General features: G+C 30.8%; 1 protein-coding gene across 1 annotated transcript in view; it reads right to left on the bottom strand.

Annotated features, from left to right (window-relative positions):
• Positions 1 to 19,622, bottom strand: part of LOC143063654 (protein TANC2-like) — a 67,378-nt gene extending 47,756 nt beyond the window's left edge. The window contains exons 1-2 of the mRNA XM_076235915.1: positions 19,440 to 19,622; positions 7,218 to 9,114 (exon numbers count right to left, since the gene is read on the bottom strand). Of these exons, the coding sequence (XP_076092030.1) occupies positions 7,218 to 9,105 (1,888 nt within the window). The 5' untranslated portion in view covers positions 9,106 to 9,114; positions 19,440 to 19,622. The remainder of the gene's footprint in view (positions 1 to 7,217; positions 9,115 to 19,439) is intronic.
• Between the last annotated feature and the right edge of the window lie 3,138 nt (positions 19,623 to 22,760).

Genomic DNA, 22,760 nt, shown 5'->3' with positions numbered 1-22,760 from the left:
CAGGTCTGCCTAAATGTCATTACAGATTTCTGACATATAAACAGTGACCTTTAGTTTACAAACCAGATTTCATTTGACCATATTACACCTCATTGTCTACCTGTATCACCTATGCATGTATTTATGATAACAGTTAATAACTACAGCCCATACCAGTAATGTAGTGGCCACCAAAAGACTTGCTACCCCGCCTGATTTTGGATACTTTGCACGTTTTTCTGATTTTTGAACTTACAAAAAGCCATTATAAAAGTTTCCATATTTTCATGAACACACCTCTGAGATAAGTTTATGAATTGTATAATTAATGTCTGTGCTGTCAAGACAGTTCAGATGGAGCAGTTTTGAACGTTTTAAAAGAGTCTGGAGGGTCAGATTGGGCCATCAAAGAATGGTGGTCACCTTCACAACTACGGGAGGGATTGGGGCAAAGGAGTTAAATTCATATTTGTATTTTGTAAATGTCTAATGTATTTTGATTTTTGAGAGTTAACTTATTTCAAATCTGTGTATAATCTTAATCATTCTTTTATATAAACATGATTTTATCTATAACTAACTTTTATTTGATATTGATTATAAAATCAAAATGTAAAACTATTCCATCAGCTTCTGAAACTTTGAAAATTCATTTGAAAACTAAAATTTTATATGTGGAAAGATGTAAAATCAACTCCTATTTTAGAACTGTATTTTGGAGTAGATTTGTTTTAATATAACTTGAGTTACCTCCCATGTATCAGTATTAAATATCAAATCCTTAACAGTGATGGGAGCATGTCAATATATTGTGTCCCAGCTTAAATAGAATAATATTAAAAACATACTTTCTAACAATTTTCACCCTTTAAATAAAAATTCAAAATATACAGTGTATTTTCTTTAAATAAACTTTCATACTGATAATTTCATAAATCAACAAATTTGACTTGAAATAATAAGGGTTGTCTTTCATGGTAATATATTAAACACAGGGTAGAAATCTTTGTTGAGAATCATATGAAAAGGTTAAACCCCGACTAATTGAGACTTTATATTCCCTTTACAATCTATGGGTACTTGTAATTGTCAAATAAATTTGAGATGAAGTTATTCTGAGGGAGATGCAACCAATTAGTTTCTGAATAAATTTCTTAAGGATGTACTTAGGTGAGGTTAGGTAAAAATTATGAAATTAAGAAATTAAAATTGATACTTTAAGCTGGTAGAGCATCAATTAAGGATAAAGATAAGCTAAACATATTCATTGCTCATGGACCTCCTTTTCCAGATATTTGAGATTTAAAATATGGCGGGAATAGGCTGACTCGGACTTTTACCTTATATTTGCATTGATATCATTTGGGTCTCAAAACAATAAAAAGAAAATCAAGAATCTTCTAAAATTTTGGTAAATGACCTTTCATGAGCTATTAAGTCTTCTAAGAAAAAATAAATGGGTGTTATGGGGCAAAATATTTTACATTGTATTGTATGGAAAAACACCAAGGAGTCCGAACATTTGACACAAATTCCAAAACCTCACCTAAGTACATCCTTAATTCATCAAATCCGATTCACCATAGCAATGCTTTAGACATTTTCAAAATTATTATCATTGTAATGTACAAAAATGTACAGTAAGGAATTTATGTAATAGTTGGTGTTAAGTGTTTAACAGTCCAAAGGAGGTAACAACTAAAGCTATTCTTGGCTGTGATAGCTTTTTTTCAGGGGGTTCACTCTTATTTATTAGTGAGTTTTGAAAGTGTCTATTATGGACCATCTGATATTCTAGAAATCAAGATTCTCTGAAGGTCACAGGCACTTGTCTCAGAAATTTTTTCCTGTATATCTTTAATATAATATCTTAATGTTATATTAAGGTATATAGGAATTTTTTTTTCTGAGACAAGTGCCTCTGGTTATGGTACCAAAAGTTTAAGAATTATAGGGCCAAAAAGGTGCCCAAAAAAAGCATTTTTGTAGTTTCTGGACATCAACTTGTGTGTATGTGTATAAATCTCTCTAAAAATGTACCTTAAGGTTCCATATCACAAAGGGAATGCTGGGATTGAGTTTTGGAGTAATTGCCTCGAACATTCAGGATTTTTTAGTTTCCAGACAATAACTGTTTAAGTGTATGGATCCTCTGAAATTGTACTGCAAGGTACCATACCACAAAGGGCATATTGGAATTGATTTTGGAGGTAATTACTCCAATTGGAGTTTTAAAAAAAAGGGTGGGGTGGATTTTTTTTTTATCATATTTTGTTTTGTTTTTTTAAACTGATATGCAGGAGATACACACCAAACAGGATGTGTCAATTATTATATCACAGTATTACGTTTAGCAAGAAATCTTCAGTTGCATAGAATTGCGCATTCTTATGCAATTTGTTTGTAATGATAATTTTCATTGGACGTTGACAAATATTTTGAAGGGATAAATTCCACTTTCTACCAGTTCGTAACTAAGAAAGCCACTATTTTGACATCTGATTATTTTGGTATGTCATTTCTCACAAAATAAACATGAAAGTCACATTTTGATCCTCAAAATGTTCTTTTTGTCAATGTTGAAACCATTCTGAAGTGTACAAAAGGTATAAATACTTCTAGAGTTATATATATTTTTACATCACGATGACCTTGATTAATAATTCAGTTGAAAATAAAATAACTGATACATCATGTTAAAAGAGTTATATTCTTTAATTATTGTCAGTTAATTATGATTTTCATATTTTTTTATTTTTTTTTTATTTAAACAATAATCATGATCATGACTAAAAACATAACATTACATTATAAAACTAAAAGAGGGACTTGCAAGTTTAGTACACAATGAATGTCTTTGATTAATAAGTACTGTATTTCAAAAAGTTCAAAAAGGAAAAATCTTTATACATGTAGTACTTATTTTGAAGCAACCTGTATATATATTCCCATAAAGGACTTAAAATTGTAATATATTTCAAAATCTGACACAAAAATGAAAATAATGAAATAGAAATGATAACTTACAAATAATTAACCACAGCCACACTGGTTTTATCAGATTTCAACAATGCCTTTCTTCAAATAGCACAATATAGGACTTAACATTTTCCATATCCATCTACCTCCATTTATTGCATGCTTTTCATGAATTTGAATTTACAGGAAGTACATGACTGGGCATGTCATTTTGAAAAAGCTCATATGAGCAATGATGTAGGTTAGTTTTGAATGGTTAGAAGAATGGAAAAACTTTTCAAAGTACAAAACTAACATAAAACTAACATGGATGATAAAAGCTCACCTGAGGTTTGAATTGCACATGTGAGCATTATGTTAGATTTTTGTGGGCACATATGAACTAACAAACTGCACATATGAGCAACCTGATTTGCATACAATTCTTACTTGCATCTCATGTGCTTCACATGTGAAACTTATGTGCTTTTGTTAGCAATTTCTGTACGGGTTTCACCACATTTATTTTGTGTAAGAATCCTATATGATGTCAAAAATTTGATCACAATCCAAATACAGACAATATCAAGCTTTAATGTAATTGTTTCCAAACTCGCACCAGCTGTTCAGGGTTCCACCTCTGCAGTCGTATCAGGCTGCCCTCGGCAAAGCATTTTATTCCATATGTAAAGGGGCATTACTCTAGCAGTTAAAAAGTGACTTTAGCACTTAGTTTAGTTCATTCTTATGTTGTACTGTTATACCACTGTCCCAGGTTAGGGGGAGGGTTGGGATCCCGCTAACATGTTTAACCACGCCACATTATTTATGTATGTGCCTGTCCCAAGTCTGAGTGAGTGAGGAGCCTGTAATTCAGTGGTTCTCGTTTGTTTATGTGTTACATATTTGTTTTTGTTCAATTTTTTATATAAAAAAGGCCGTCAGTTTTCTCGTTTGAATTGTTTTACATTGTCTTCTAGGGGCCTTTTATAGCTGACTATGCAATATGGGCTTTGCTCATTGTTGAAGGCCGTACCATGACCTATAGTTGTTAATGTCTGTATCATTTTGGTCTCTTGTGGACAGTTGTCTCATTGGCAATCATACCACATCTTCTTTTTTATACACCAAAATTCAAACCTGATCTGTATTTTGTGGTAATCAGCATTGTGTATAAACATAAAAACAATCTCTTTTGTCTTTCACCACATCTTTTTTTTAATATCATCACATTACAGTCAGAAAAAAAAACTATATATAATAAAAGAAACATCTTATTCTGAGATTCTTAAAATGACTTCAAAGACCCATTCAAATTTTCATTTTATTAACCAAAATATAAACTTTAGATTAAGTTATTCAATATGATGCAATCAATTATTTAATCTAATGATTTTGTTTACAAAAATTGTAATAAGATTTAAAAAAGATTTTGTCAGGACAGGTGCAGGTTATCCAAATGAACCAGCATATTTCACATAAAAATGAAATCAAAATAATGTGCATTCTTTCTTCTTGAGATTATGGACTGTTATAGAAAGAATCTGAAGGTGGCACTTTATAAATACAGATTGTTTCTAAAACCTGTGATGCCTCTTTTGGCGAGATATTTAATATTCATAGATAACTTGATTTATTTACATATTGGTTCCTGGATATGATCTCTATATTTCATCTCATAGAGAAATACTGTGGATTCATTATATTCGTTCGATACTAAGCTAAGCTTTGTAAATTTTCTTGGAGTTAATATAAAAACATCAAATATGGCATGTAGAGGAGAACTAGGTTCACTCCCTACACTGTATTATGTAATAATGAATATGGTAAAATATTGGATCCATCTTATGAATGATATTGAACCTTCAAATATTATTCTAAGGGAAGCCATAAATCTATCTCATTCTATGGACAAACATAACCAGGAATCTTGGATAGGAAGCATTAAACATATATTTAAATTTCTAGACTTAGAATATCTATTTGTTAACCAGTCAAACTTTAAACAAAACCATATTCTAAAAAAAGTAAAAACATCTTTAACTATTAAATTTAAAGAAAGCTGGTTAGCTAGTTTAGAAAGCAATTCTGGGAAGTGTACTAATTTACAATCTGGCAATAAATTAAGAACTTACAGAAAATTTAAAAATATTTTTATGTTTGAACCATATTTAAAAATGAATTAAAAAAAAGACAGGCAAATAATCACAAGATTTAGAACTAGCTGTCATGATCTTGAAATCGAAAGAGGGAGGTATATTGGAATTAAAGCTGAAGACAGAAAGTGTAAGCTATGTAAGAACGCAGTTGAAGACGAACTACATTTTCTTTTAAAATGTCCTGTTCTAAAAGATACTCGATCTCAACATCTATCTAATTTAAATTCTAAATTCAAAAATTTTTCAAGATTATCTGATGAAATGAAATTTGTTTGGATTCTTTCATCTGAAGATTTTTTTGTTACTTCAAACTTATCTAATTTATTGCACTCCCTTTTTGAAAAACGAAAGAAAATTATAGAAAATATTGTTGTTTGAAAAAAAAAAATAGAAGAAAAATATATATAGATATATATATATATATATATATAGGAAATAAAATTGATTAGGAGTTGTCTCCCATAGACCTAGAACTATCCTAAAGATTTATGTAATTTCTCCAGGTCACAGTGGCACCCATAACAACTATGTTTTGTCAATAACTTGGTTTATATCAGGTTAATTAGTGTAAATGTGTATTCATGTGGTTTTTTGTTTAAATGTACTTTAATCATTCTAATCATTTTCTGTGCTTTATTTTGTAATTCATTTGATTGTATAGCTCAAATTTTGGGCACCATGATTGGTTAATAAAATTATCTATCTATCTACCAATTTTCGTGGTTTTCATGGGTACAGGTTAACCACAATTTAACATGTCCAACGAATAACAAATTTTCTTTCCCGTTGTATGCAGTCTTTGGCCTAACCACCAAATCAAATATCCATGAAAAGGTAAGTTTTCAGTAATCCACGAAAATTGGTGCACATGAAAATAAAAGAATCCAGAGAATAAAACTTTTTTTTTTTTTTGTGATGAAAATTTTCTCTTTTTTTTTTTTATAGTTTTAGTGGGTTTAAGTTGGTTTTTTTTACTGTGAAATGCTTCCTAACAGGAAAAAATATAGTCAAACTAATAATAATTCATGAGACAAAGAGGTTATATTCAGATCTCTTTCATAAGACTGACACCAATACTGTGGTTCTTCTGACTAGTACAAGTAAATTGATACTCTCAACATCACCTAAAGTACACCATAAGAGAAGTTTTATACTTGTGTGTTTGTTGTATTTTTTTTAAAGTGTCATTTGAAACAGTGTCTGCACCTGTGTTCCTGCACACAATTAATTGAGATGACAATTGCATTTTAATATTCAAGCCCCAGGAGCCAAGGCAACTTTGATGAACATTTCCCTTGTACAATGAGTGTTTCAACAAACTATCTACTTACAGAAAGTATATAAAATTTACTTCCCACTTCAACTAAACACCATTAAAAACTGGCGCCAACAAATAGCCAATAGTACTGATACTGTTGTTAAGGAGGCTCGTGGGTATAAAAATTCAGCAAAAATTAAACATTTGATTTTTCATTACAAATTTTGTTTATAACACTATTAGTTATTACTTTATAATATGGTACAAAAATTACGCAGACAAATCTATTTGGTTTGGCCACAGATGACGTTTTTAAATGTTTAAATCATTGAAAAAGCTCCAAATTGTCTCCCTTTGGTGCAAACATGTAATTTTCTTACGTTAAATTGAAATATCTTTTTTAACTCATCGGTGACCTATATTTTTTTTATCATTGTTTTCAAACAAACTGTACATAAACTAAATGATTGTAAAATTTTAGCGATTTCTGTAATTTAGTTCTTTTTTATATTTTGATATTACCAATATTTCTCCTATTAGTTCAACAGAAAAAAAGGACATAAACAAAAATGTATGCTTCTTTCGGAGGCAGATTGTGAGCTTAAGTGAACGTTGACCCCATATTTTTATGTTATATTTCTATTAGGTACAGTATAAGATAAAGTTTAATCATAGAAAAAAATAGCAAAATCCTATATTAGAAAAAAAAGTTGATTTAGACCTGTGAGCCCCCTTAAATACCAATAATCAATAAATCAGTCATCTGTATGTTATATAAATGTATTTATATGAGTATGACTTTTCTGTAATAGCACATGGAACATTTAGTTAGTGAAAATACATGACATCTAACCTTTACTTACCACTCTCTCTATTAAATCTGTCATCAAGAAACCTTTGTGAGTAATTTCCCGAAAGATCTGAACTCATGTCAGATAGTGATGTTACACTGTAACTCCATAATCTATTCATAGATTGGTGACCCTTTGTCCTTGGAGTGATATTATGCTTTTCATGGAGAACTGACCAACTATTGCTTCTTGTATGTAATCTTGGAGACTGCTCATAGTCCATTATTGGCGAAATGCACACACCATCATAAAAAGATTTTTCAATCCTCTTCTCTTTTCGAAAACCTGGCTTAGGTGAAGACAAAGAGAAGCTATGACTCCTCTCTCTCATAAGATAATTTTCTTGATCAATAAATTCATCATCACTTTTTGCTTTTCTTGTTAAAGTTTCATAAGATCCCCAGCGATCACCTTTAGATATATTTGAACTTAAAACTTTGTATTCATCAATATTTGGCAGTACATTTTTGGTTGGTGTTTTTGGATTTCGGTTCTTTTCTAAAGTTCTAGAATTTTGATCCTCCTTAACCGGTGACTTCTTCAAGTTTTGGGTACAAACAATTTGTGAATATATTGCTCTTTGTTCATTATTAATAGGTGAGGATGACCTTGAGCTATTGCCAGGTGAAACAGATCTGTTATCAAATAAAGCCTCAGAGCTATTTCCTGCAGCATAATGAATCAAGTCATTGCCTAGAACTGGGCCACTGTCTGAGCTGTTGCTACATACAACATAATTAGGTGACTTTAGTCTGTTGCCATACATGTCATGATTGTGTGAATCTTGTTTATAATATTCTGCTGAACTAACCCATTCCTTTGTGGGAGATTGTTGCCTTACACCTACATTTCTAAGATTCTTTGTTGGGGAAACATGACCTCCATTATTTGCAATTTCATTTTGTATTTTAGAATTATCAGGAAAAACAACCCCATCTTCAGTTTTCAAAGCTCTAAATACAAGCATTCTTCTGGCTTGTATTACCTCTTCAGGAGACCTTCGATTAACCTTCTCATATGACCCTGAATTTCTAACTAATTCTTTAGGAGTACTTTCTAATGGCATTTGATGAGATATTTTTCTTCTCTGAATGTCACCTGCTCCCATAGCCATTTTTCCTTTCTGAGTCAATTCACTTGCTGGAGCAGATCCTGTTCTTGGTCGCATAAAATAGAAATCATTACTTTGGTGAAAATCTGGTTGTTTTGAACTTTTTTCACAAAAATTGTCCTCAAATTCATCATTCTCATAATCTGTTGACAGCAGACTATGAAGTGACCTAGACTTCATTGAGATCTTTGACAGGCTTGCTTGTGACAAAGACATGTCACGATTTTGTATTGCAAGTCCTCTGCGTAGAGAAAGATTAGCTAATTTATCTCCATATATAACATTGGTGAGTTGTCTCATCCTTTTGGCTGTAGATCTTGGAGATTCATCCATCTCCTGTTGTGTAAAACTTTTACGAATTGTGTCCCGCCCAAGTGTATCTTTCCCTTCCAAAAATGTGATTGTTGATGAATTATGGTGATGAGGCATATATCGAGATCTAGAGGGAGCTGAGGTAGAAATTGAAGAGGAAGAATCATTTTTGTCTTCCTTGGCAGACTTTTTATTCCAAATAAGAGTAACAGGTTTACTTGAACTGTCCACAGGCAGTGAATTAGTTTTTGACAATTTTGTATGACCATTCTGACCAGAATAAGCATCACTATTTTGACTAGATTTTAAGCTTCCTCTTTTTGGACGTTGCTCTGAAACAGATGAGCTGCGTTCGCGTGTTGGACTTTTACTTTTCCGACGAAATTTTGAAGAAAATCCTGTAAAGGATCTGCTTCTTCCTCTTATTTCACCAGGAAATTCCACATCCTTCTTAGATGTTGTGTGTTTGTTCCCCATTATCAGACTCTGAAATATATAATATAATAATAAAAATGACTTACTACAGTTATTTCAGCTGTAGGAAATATCTATTAACCTGTATGTATAAAATATGGCTAAATTCAGTTTCCTTCAACTTAAATTAGTTCTCACATATTACAATAATGTAAATTCTGTATTTCCTGTGGTTATTTTTTCAGGCAAATTAACATCTGAGGAATGAAAATTCTCACATAGTATTTAAATGGGTATCATCTATGTTTAATAGGATCGAAACAAATCTATTTACACAAATAACCAGATTTAAAACTTTAATTTCCCTTTTATTCTATTTGACGTTGTGTTTCCAACTGATTTTCTACATCTAGGATACAGTATAGTTCCTAAATTTTGTGAAAATTGCTCAATCATGATCCATACTAAACTACCTAACTTATTGCCATTTCTCATTCACTTATAGTTTAACACGCTACAGAAGTGTTATGCACAATATTGTACTATTCTTAAACTTTATACAAAAATCATCTTAAAAAAAAGGTCTTTTGGTTGAGTGTGTTCCATAATGGTTTGCTGTCTAATTGTAATATGCCCCATTTTTATTTCCTCTATGACAATGTCCATTGTACTTATGGCACAGGGTAGAAAACTTTTCAAATAGTTGAAAGGCAGAGGAAATTCATTTAAAAACATTGTTTACACTTAAATATGGTATTCTTTTCTTTTTCAGTAAGTTACATTATTAAGTATGGTAACATCTTGTAGTCACCAACTATTTATTGCTGGAAAATAACAAGTGTAAAGGTATTTTAAAATCATCTGCTATTCAAATCAACATCATTTATATATAACCTTATACAGTTTTGTGAACAGGCTTCTTAAGTTATCATTATCCTTTCCATCTCTCCTATGAATGTATACCATGTTTTAAAAAGCTACCATAGTTGACCTATAGCTAACTTAGTTCAAAAGTTGATTAGCAAAAATGTGTGCAATTTTCATGTAGGGTAAAAACACACTTAGATTAGTAACATTAACAGTATTGTCAACAAAAAGATGTCAATGAGAAAGCAACCCACTGATATAAAAAATGACTCTTCAAAAACAGTCAGGTGTGAATACAATACTGTATGTCAAACTCTAAATCTCATAGTCTAAAAGATTGTAACAGAAAATTATAAAAGGAAATAACTATTTTATACAGTATAATACTTTTAATTAATGACAAAATGACTGCAGTCTGCTTGAAATCACACCTGGAGGAAATACTCTCAAATAATATGTACAACAGGGATGAAATTAAGCTTTGATTATAGATACTTTTCTGGTTTGTGTTAGATGTTAGTATCTATCTTGGTGTAAGGGGGGGGGGGGGGTGCAATTTTAACAATGGTGTTAAATTCTGTACACCCCATGAACTACACCAATATAACAATTGATTTCTTATGAATATTCCTTTACTCATTTTTTATACCATGGTTGAAATTAAAAAAACTCTTATAATAATAACTCTGCTACACATTTTTACCAAATGGGGACGGTATAAAATTCTGTAACCCCTAGTTACACCAAGATAGCAATTCTGATAAAGCTTCAATTACTCATTTTTATATGTTGGTTGAAATATGAAACATTCTTATGAAATCACTACACATCTTTACATATTATGTTACTGGGGTATAAATCTGAAAATTTGGCTAAATGGTTTAGGGGTAGTAAAGATGTTATGTTTACCTAGAAATCTGTTTTGGTTTTCTTATATTGTTACGTTTCAATTTTACATTAACACTCTCCTCTCTCTAATGGTTCATTTTGTATACTTTCTTCTGGTAGTCATTGAAGAAATCTTTAGGTAAAGCTGTTGTATCAAATTACCATCCAAAACATTAGAATTAAGTCCTTTTAGTTGGACTGGTGTAAAAGTGTTGCAAACTGTCTTGCACATGAGAAATTTTGATGACAACTCAACTGTTATATTATACTTTCAATGTCTTATTAAGAACAGTTATATAAATACCAAGTTGGACTGCCGATAGTTGCGAACCTCCTATAACAATTAACAGATTGTTGATGAGCAATGGATGTCAACATACATCATAATCTTTATTAAGAATACATTTGTTGAAGGCCTACAGTGACCTATAGTTGTTAATTTCTGTGTCATTTTGGTCTCTTGTGGAGAGTTGTCTCATATCACATCTTCTTTATTATACATGTATCATGTTGTGTAAGCTGCATGCTCAAATGAAGTATATTTCCAAAAACTAGAAAACCTTGATTTGTAGTTCCTGAAAAAATGTGACTAAAATTTCGTGCAGGACCATAAAAAAAATGTATGAGTATTAGGATAACAGAAAATTGATGAGTGATGAAACCATATTTCAGAAGCTCTAATCTAAACAAATTTATAAGACTAATGAAAGGACAGAATCAAAGACAGAATCACAGAATTAGAGGCAGAAACACAGACAGACATACACATGAAATATAATGTAGATTTTATTGATTTGTTTGATTATGATAAATTTGTTTATTTATTTAAAAACATTAATTGTTATGATATGGTTGCCAAAACCTGCTATGATATTTAAGTAGAAATACCTTTTTATATTCTTAAAATGAAATTATTTTAATAATCGTATGTATTTTAACTAGTTTTATATAGACATTGTTTTACAGTCTCTCATAATTCTTAATAGAATGGTACTTGTATTTTATTATATCTGTGTATTGTCTGTTTTATATTGTGTATATACTCTGTATGTACTGTATATCTATGTATTGCAAGTAGTGAGACTTTAATAAAATATTGAATCTGAATATTGAATCTACACTAAAATACTTCCTCCACAGTATAAATTAGACAAGTCCCCTAATGGTAATTTAAAATTCCCAAAGCTAAATCCCTTTCTAGACAGACACCTTATATTTACACCTATATCAAAGTCCATATCAAAAATCAATCTAAGGATTAAACCAAACATTCTTTGTGTCTAAGTTTAAATCTATTTATACAATGATAACATCAACTTTTATTGTTCAATTTTAAAAGGTGATGAAACATCTTTATTTGCATGCTGACAAGGTTAAGGATTTTAAGCCTAAAACATTTTTCAGGTGTATATTCCTGATAATATATACCAATATAAATGATGACAACTTAAACTATAATTAAAGTAATCTTGCAATTACTCAACTGTCACAGTTTTAAATTTTCAATATAAAGGTTTGAATTGCATTGTCTCACTGACTTAGTCAAAGTTATATATGTGTGGCAACCATTATTAGGTATTGAGAACTTTTTTTTAAAAGATTTAAAATTACCTTGAAAACATGAACTTTGACATTGCATTGGGGTTAAGATTAAAAAATTTGTAAGGGTTCCACGGAACCCAGTGTCTTGCCTACTCTTGCTGTTAATCGCAGACTCAACAAAAACGAGGAAAAACATCAATAAAAATTTCCCTCTTGATACTGTCTTTTGATTGAAAGAAGCTTCCAAGTTTGGTAAAACAATCCAGGATAGTTTATGAATCTAATAAATGTTTTATAAACTTTAACTGCAGACTGTATGTAATGTTAACTGGAAGAAAAACTAAGTCCATTTATAAGTAAAATACGGAAAAAGTGATTTTTTTTTTCACAAAATTTACTTCTGAATAATATCTTATGATCAGAAACAAGCTTTTGTCTAAGTTTGGTAGAAATCCAGGATAGTTTAAGAACATTATAAAAATTTTAAAAACTTAAACCACAGAGTGAATGTTTTGTTTCTGGCAAAAAAACTAAGTCCATTTATAACTTCAATATAAGTAAAATACAGAATAGTGGAAATTTATTTTTACAAAATTTTCTTCTTGATACTATCTTATGATCATAAACAAGCTTCTGTCCAAGTTTGGTACAAATCAAGGATAGTTTATGAAAGTTTTTAAAATTTTAAAAACTTTAACCACAGAGTGAATGTAATGTTTCCTCGCAGAAAAACTAAGTCCATTTATAAGTAAAATACGGAAAAAATGGAATTTTATTTTTACAAAATTTACTTCTGGATACTTTCTTATGATCATAAACAAGCTTCTGTCCAAGTTTGGTAGAAATTCAGTATAGTTTAAGAAAGTTATTAAAATTTCAAAAACTTTAACCACAGAGCGAATATTTGTGGACACTGACGCCGCCGCCGCCACCGACGGAATGTAGGATCGCTTAGTCTCGCTTTTTCGACTAAGTCGAAGGCTCGACAAAAATGAAAAGAAAAGAAGAGTAGATAAATTAAAAAACACACTTTTAGCATTTCCCTTTTACTCCAAACATGACCATATGATACTATTGAACTGCAAAACATGTCTTTTTGTTAAAGAGTGCCAATATATGTCCTCTTTATGAATGTCAAATAGTTTCCATTAAAAAAATAATCCCAAATGTGCCCTTTCATTGATGCATACTCATTTTCCTCTTTCAACAACTGTCACATATCCAAGGTTGACTGGAGAGTAGAAATATGGAAATTTTAAAATAGAAAAGAAATGATATGGGGTATTCATCCATGACACAAAATCAGAACATGCACAGCAAACACTACAAACAGCAAAAGAACCTTGTTTTTTTTTTAATTTCTCAAGGTCACAGTGAGGCATTTTATACAAAGACCCCCCCCAAACCCCCCCCCCCCCCCCAAAAAAAAAATACCCTCTCATTTCACTGCAATTTTAAGACGGTTCCTAGCACCAGTTTGAGTGGAATTTAGGTCTTTTCCCACCAGCAGTAAAAACCCTTGCCAAAGAGGGGCATCCCTTTGGCTGTGCAAAATGTAAAAGTATGTTACCCTGTTCCTTGGAGGCAATTGCTGAAAGGTAAAATTCATATCTTCAGATGAAGATTAGAATTTAAATCTAAAAAAAATCATTTCTAAGTTTGTATCTATAGAGCTTAGAAAAGAAGTGGCACAAAAGAAGATATCTAAAAAATGCTGACATTCTAAAGGTAAAATGACAAACAAGAGCACTGCACATAAACTAATTTGCTCTACTTCTAATGTTAACAACCCTGGCATAAACTTCTCAAATACAGATTTGTGAAAAATCTACACAATGTCTTGACCTGATCTTATTTAATAAAAGTGTATTTACATACACAGAGAAATATATTGAAGACGGAACAAGATAAACTGACATTGTTTTAACGCTGACAGGAATCATTGATATTTATCTCTCCAATAAATGTATAATTTACAATATCATATTTAGATAATAAACCAATACACTTAGGTAGTAATTACCAGTGATAGATCCCAAAATAAAAAACGGCCAGGGTTCTAAAAGAAAAATAGCTTAAGCTTAAAGATCTCTGAAAACATATTTTATTCCTACAACTTGAGCAATATATATAAAACCTTAATGAAAAAGCTCACATACCCCTTGTCCCCATATGCAAAATGTCATCATGATTTAAGACATCTTATACATCTCATCAAATAAGTTATTAGTAAGTTTATTTTCAACAGTACAGACATAGTAACAAGAAGATCGATGTGAATTTCTTCTCATCAATATGAATAAAGAGAGGTGACCATAAAACTTAGCAAGTTTGTTATCCCATGTTTAGTAACTGATTTAAAGCATGTGGAAACCTCTTTTCTACACATATTTTGATGTTAAAAAAAATTAAATATGGCCTTGACCATAGACATAGTGACCTTCAAAATCTTACTCTTAATAAATAAGACTTTGTATCATGTAAATAGACCAGAAAAATTATAATTCTATATTGGTAGTATTTCAATTTAAATCTGTAAAAAGACTTTTAAAACAAATTGGGTGTATTTTAGTAACCATGACCTTGACCTTAGAAAGGTTACATCAAAATAAATATATATTCTCCTCCCATTAAGTGTGACGATGTATTTCCCTAAGGTTGGAATCCCTTTACATCAAGAAATCTCTTTTTTGCACAAATTTCAGGCTATGTTAGGTTAATTTGATATTAAAATCAAATTGGATTCTTCCTCTCATAATATAGGATTATATATTAAAGAAAGAATGCAATTCAATATAGTTTGACTTTTATCGAATGACTGAAGGACAAACTGATTCACTGACGGACAGGTTAAAAAATATTATCTCTGAATAAAAACAACACGGTGTTGAAGGAAAATCTGAAAGGATTCAACAGACGAAGAAATTGATGATGAAAGGTTCAAATAATTTCATAAAACATAGTTTAAGCTTACAAGTTGTTATTGGTGGCATAACGGAGTTACTTCCCTTTCAAACCAAAAAAAAAAAGAAATCTAAAAGGATTCAACAGACTAAGAAATTGATAAATGTAATTTACGATTGAAATAAATTCATAAAACAAATTTAATGATAAAAAGTTGTTATTTGTTTTCTGTATAGACAAATGGAAGTAGGATCTTAAAACCAAGTATTGAAGACTAGATCACTTTGATAGGCCACTAGTCAAAATACCACATGTGAAGATGGTCAGTAAGATAAACTTGTTACACGGTGTGCTAGTGACCTTATACAATATATATGGGGTCAGTAAATCCCTTGGGGATTCGAGCTTTGCTCTCTCCCCATATCCAGGTACCCTCATTTCTTTATAGAGAGGAATAATTAAATATAGATTTCTGAAATTCAATTTCTTTGTTCTACAGTATTTCCTGAGGTGATAAAAATTCACCAAAAATTTTGAATTACCAATACCACCTACATTTTAAGCAATCAATAGACCAGAGGAAAGAAAATAAACTTTAAGGGAAAAAAATGTTTTCTGTTATCATGTTTGTTTAGATTTTGATACATGATTTATGCTTTACAGTAAGTCATATTATTGGACTTATTTTAGTAAATATGTCTTTTTGATTGAGTAAAGCCATTTTATTGATATTTTATAGTGTCTCTGTCTATGTTGTAATGTTGCACTGCTGTTTCAGGTTAGAAATATATATATAAAAAAAATCATTAGTATCTATGCACAAATTTGTGTTAATGCGGAAGAATATTATATATATCAAGAAAGTTTTGCAGGAAAATATGAATGCCTACTCAAATCCAATCTATAAGAAAATCAAATTAATTCAGAAGAGTGTCCAGGCACTTTTTTAAGCAATTTTTGAACCAAAATTATCACCAAAAAAAAATCCCCTTTTTAAACATTCAGAATATATTTTTGAATGGCATCATAATCCATATGGCACAATAACAAAAAAATAAGATAAATAAATGCTAATAGTAAATATCCAACCTGCTTTTTCAACAAAATTTTTACTAAAAAAATTACACTGTTATTTCAATTATGTCTGTACTTTCACAATTTGCAAAATGTGAAGTTATTAACTTGGTCTCATCTGCTCATGGGCAATATTTTCTATAAAAAAATATTACGGATTTTTGTACTTATGTTAGAAACATTACTGATATAAACCTTAAAAATACATTTCATGAATATCTGGCAAGTACAATTGAGAGTGCTTACCAGTTTTATATAGAATTTACATTTCTATGAACATAACTCCTGTTAAAAAAATATCAGTGTTGTATTGGATCTTGTGAAGGATGTTGCTGATATAAACCTTTGATCTAAATTTCATACATTGAATTGTACACTTGAGAGTGTTTTAACTTAATAAACTAAGTGCATACATTTCTATGGGACTTTCCTCATGCAATTTTTTTTTTTCAAAATCATCCCCTACATAGATATATAAACCTTCAAAAGATATTTCAAATCAATCCTGCAAGAAATGTAAGCTCAAGAGTGCTAATACAGTGCAAATTTTCCATATAATTCCTATTTGCAAGTTACAGCACTTTTTAAAAACATATTTGTTTGGAACTGATTTTCAAAATTGTCCAAAACTTTGCTGATATATACCTATGATATAAATTTCACAGATAGTTACTTGTGGGAGGATAACAAGACCTTATGGGTTCGAGGTACAGACTGTAAGAGATGCCCAGTATTTCTTTGAACCTCAGTTCCCCAAAACACATTACACTGGGCATAAAAAAGAACTATCCTATTTATTATTATTGGTCCTATAATGAACATAAGATTTATGTGACAGAAAGAAATTTTGATAGTCAATTTTGGCTGATGTATAATGCTCTGTGCAGATACAAAAGATATTCTTTCAAATGATAATCTAAACAATCAATGTTACACTTGTCATGAATAACTTATAGCTGTATGCAAAGACATGACTGGTAAGTCTAGGATTAAAGCATATAATGCAAATAATTATTTAGAAGAATGACCACAATTAATCTAAATTTAACCACAACTCTTTCTGGCAATTATGTGCCTATATAGGACATAATAAGAATTGTCAAATCAACTAATACAGTACTTTTAAAAAGTACTAAGATCCGCAAATAAAAATATAATATATCATTTTCCTCCACTTTATATAAAAAATATTACTTTCAGTTTAATTGCTTTACCTCTATATTCATAGCTGTCCAGATGAAACCTCTATTTACTTCTTTAGATAAAAGTTAATTTGATATTTCCTATTACACTTAAAATCATGTCTTGCAAATTTACAAATGAAGAAATGTTTTAAAGCACTCTAATAAAAAAAAATGTGTGGACTTCCAAAATTATAACAGTCTTTATTAGAATAAAAGTAACTTCGTAAAACAACAGGAGTCCTGAAGTTAAATAGGATATATAGTAGTTTAAGAAATTGGACAATGATTAATTTTCCAAATCATATGCATGTATTAAAATGATATACTAGTCTACTATTTTAAAAGAGGTAAACATGATGAATGTATTGTTTGGCATCATTCAAATTACCTCAACAATTTTTAAAGATAATCCTGAAATAAAACCAGTTTGAGAACTAATGAAACCACACACATCTATAAAATGCCTTTATTATATTGGCTATCATATTTAAGATCATCTCAATTTATTCATTACACATACAACAAGCTCTAATCAGGCTTTCAAAATAGAAACAATTTGAAACTTTAACTTCTTACTTAAATCAATTTATTCAAGCAAATTAATGAACCCTAATATTCCATTTCAAGTCTAATCTGTTTTGGAAGTACACTAATAGATAATTAATGTCTAAACAGACAGACAGATACAGGTATCATAAACTCAATTATATAGTATAGCACATGTCCAGTACAAAATTAAAAAAAAAAAAACAATGTTTGGAGTTGTGCACCTGCTTTCATAACTTTTAATCAGGAGTCATTTTTGGATTTTTACAGATTTCCCACCAACTCCCTCTTTTTTGATAAAATGCATTGAGATTGTGTTATCAGTTAAGAAACAAGAACAAGATTGTCTCCAGTAACATCAAGAGAGAAAACAAAAGCACACTGTTCAAAATTCAGGTTAAATCAAAGAACTTTTTTTTGGTGTTTTCTCTTATTTTCAATATGCATAATAACCAGAGCTTGGTTGGTTGGTATACTCAAAGTTCAATGTTTAGAGAGTTAAAAACAACATAAAAAGTATCCCCTTTTCTGTTTACAAAAGTGCAAAACCTTTGTAAAGAGAGTATCCATTCTCAATTTTATTGTAATCAGTTGAGTCCCTTTATGTACAGCATTCTATTCCAAACATCTGGCTTTATTGTGAACCCCTCTCCCCTATTCCCTTTTTTATAATCCTGGTTTAGGAAATATTCAGATCTATAAATGTCTAAAATCATTAACTGGAATCAATTAAAATGCAAAACTTTAGCATAATTTTTTTCTAATTTTAACAAAATTATAATTGAGGATGAAAATTCACCAAACCAGAGACATATAATACAATTGTATTATGTCTGTGTCAAAACTTAGTTACATATTACATGTATTATGATAATGAAGTTTACACAGAATAAAAATCTCAAAATATAAAGTTTTTGTACTTTTATGTTTATAAAGGACTTTATTACACATCCTGCATCAGTGCATGCTTATTTGTATCTTTAAATCAAACAACACCTTTAAGGCATTACATTACATAACTCACAACCTACATGTACAGCACGCCACAATTATTCACATTTTTACCTTTGGAAATTTGAAATACACAAAAACATACATACCACTTGACTTTATTCCACTTCTAGATGTTAGTTTTCTTAATGATTTAAATCCATTTCCGTGTAATCATGTTTAAAGAATTTTAATCACTTTAGATATTATAAATGTAGGTATTGATCCTCTACACACTGTGTGCTTTTCTTTTTATCAAAACATAATCAATCTTTATACAACTAAACATAAATTCAATCAAGCAATGGTATCATGACCCTACATATAAAGATAAAAATCCTTAACAGCTGATTGCAAATGCAGTTTCCAGATTTCCCCTAAACTTCCAGTTTAAAAACCTACCTTTTAAACAAAATGTAGAAAGATATCCATGTTACAAGGCCATGGATGGATCAATTTAAAATCAATCTAGTTCAACATTACACAGGATGACCATGCCTTAATATCCACTATTTTTACAAAATGAGACCAGGCCAAAACCATAACCCACACTTTGGTTTTCAGATGTTTATACAGTACAATGAGACTTATGGTCCATTCTCCTAATGTTTACCTGTGCAAAGTCATGTGATCAAGGTATTTAATGGATAGGCGATCAATATGTTACTTGTAATCCATCTTAAAATTCACCTAACAATACATTACACAAATAGACCAAATAGTAAATTTATTTTTCATATATAGCTAATTACTAAACAATTAGCTAATCAGAAAATTTCAATTCAAACAAATTCAATAAACATTTAATATTGGAATACATGTACCTTCAAAAGTAAATAATGCAAATTCAGTTTCTCTTTAATTTATATCAATACATTAATTATTGCAACCATCTTCTTTACAAAAAGTAATTTGATCTTAAACGATTCACTACATTATGAAACTATAAGACAATAAGGTTTTAAGAGCCTGAACTACCTCACCTATGCATTTTATATAAATCTTTATCTTTTTCACTCAAAAGTACATGAACATTTATATTTTCAAATATACACTTGTTTAGGGCATTCAATTTGTATTAAGATGAATCAACCAATTTGCTTTCATTACCATGAGCACAACAGTAGTAAAGAAGCAAAAAAATGATCAAAAGTTTTGCTAAATTTTCCAAGGTCAGATAAACCATGGATTTGTATATTAAGATCTTTCTATACAAATCCCTGGATAAACCCTGCCGGACAGATATGTGCACCTTACAAGCATTCCATGCACCATACAAATCCCTGGATAAACCCTGCCAGACAGATATGTGCACCTTACAATCATTCCATACACCTGATACAAATCCCTGGATAAACCCTGCCAGACAGATATGTGCACCTTACAATCATTCCATACACCATACAAATCCCTGGATAAACCCTGCCAGACAGATATGTGCACCTTACAATCATTCCATACACCATACAAATCCCTGGATAAACCCTGCCGGACAGATATGTGCACCTTACAATCATTCCATGCACCATACAAATCCCTGGATAAACCCTGGCAGACAGATATGTGCACCTTACAATCATTCCATACACCATACAAATCCCTGGATAAACCCTGCCGGACAGATATGTGCACCTTACAATCATTCCATACACCATACAAATCCCTGGATAAACCCTGCCAGACAGATATGTGCACTTACAATCATTCCATACACCATACAAATCCCTGGATAAACCCTGCCAGACAGATATGTGCACCTTACAATCATTCCATACACCATACAAATCCCTGGATAAACCCTGCCAGACAGATATGTGCACCTTACAATCATTTCATACACCATACAAATCCCTGGATAAACCCTGCCAGACAGATATGTGCACCTTACAATCATTCCATACACCATACAAATCCCAGGAAAAACCCTGCCAGACAGATATGTGCACCTTACAATCATTCTATACACCATACAAATCCCTGGATAAACCCTGGCAGACAGATATGTGCACCTTACAATCATTCCATACACCATACAAATCCCTGGATAAACCCTGCCAGACAGATATGTGCACCTTACAATCATTCCATACACCATACAAATCCCTGGATAAACCCTGCCGGACAGATATGTGCACCTTACAATCATTCCATACACCATACAAATCCCTGGATAAACCCTGCCAGACAGATATGTGCACCTTACAATCATTCCATACACTATACAAATATAGTTGACATATTGACTATAATACCCAAGAAACAGACCAAGGATTTGTATAGTTAGTCTAACTATACAAATCCTTGAACAGACCAAACAATGAAACTGAACACTGAACAATTCAATTGAGGTTAAAGTCAGGTGATACCTGCCAGCCTTATAACCATCCAATGTACCAAATAAGGATGACCTATTCCTCATTGTATAAGAAACAGACTTAAATGGGAAAACTAAACTAAACTAAATGAACCTAAAAAATGAGTTCATGGTCAGATGATACCTGCCAGACAGACAAAAAAATTATAAACCTTACAAATTTTCCATACATAAAATATAGTTGACCTATTGATTATAATATTTGAAAAACAAAGTAAAATACAGAGAACTAAACCTTAACCAATGAACCAGAAAAACGAGGTCAAGGTCAAATGACACCTGTAAAACTAACATGTATACCTTACAATCATTCCATACATCAAATATAGTATCCCTAATAGTTATTTCAGAAATGATCAAATCACAAAACTAAATATTCCAATGAACTATGAAAATAAGGTCAAGGTCAGATGAAACATGTCATACAGACATGTAAACTTTATAATCATGCCATTCCGTAAATACAGCTGTTCTATTGCTTAATTATAATATCTGAGAAACAAACCATGCATACCATCCAGACTTGACATTGACTGATGGACCATGAAAATGAGGTTAATGTCAGATGAACCTATCATTTCGAAATGTAAACCTAATCATTCCACACCCCTTATATAGTTGACCTATTGCTTAAATAGTATTTGAGATATGAACTTGACCTTGAAAACTTAACCTAAATCATGGATAAAAAAAAACTTGATCACTGATCAAAGAAAACTTGATCACTGATCCATGAAAATTAAGTCTAGGTTGGGTGAAATATTCTTCAGTCTTGGTATATGTTCATACCCAGAATTTAAGTGTCATGCAAGTCAAACAGTTTTGACAATAAAAATGCTTCTTTAAGTAAAGGTGAATATTTTCAGAATCTTAACATTCACAAATAATAACACACTTGAAACATAACAACCTTGAAAGTGTTTTACATAGCTATAACACTGACCATAAAATCCCTTAAATTAAAAGTTGAATATTCCTCATGAATCTGAAGAAATTCAGTGTGCTACAAAGGTGAGAAAATTGAAAGATAAAGTAATCTTATGCTATATATGTCACCTATAAGGTAAAACCATTTATCTCAAACAGATAGGTATGTCCTTTCTGATGACAACAGATTATATACACAAGAGTCTAAACAAGATCTATCAAATATAAACTGCAATGGTATTTAACCAGTCTCAAACACTGTGTAAATCATTCACATCTCCTCAAAATTCAGTAGTTTAAACCAAAATCCACAAGAGTATGCATCAATAATGCTGTTTGATTTACGTTCAAAAGACAGCAAAGGTAATCCATGAAATTATGTATTTTTAAGGGTAACATAGCAAACGAAGGAAAATAACAAA

Source organism: Mytilus galloprovincialis, chromosome 2, assembly GCF_965363235.1.
Source record: "Mytilus galloprovincialis chromosome 2, xbMytGall1.hap1.1, whole genome shotgun sequence".
Classification (NCBI taxonomy): Eukaryota; Metazoa; Mollusca; class Bivalvia; order Mytilida; family Mytilidae; genus Mytilus; species Mytilus galloprovincialis.
This window is presented reverse-complemented; position numbering and strand designations above follow the sequence as displayed.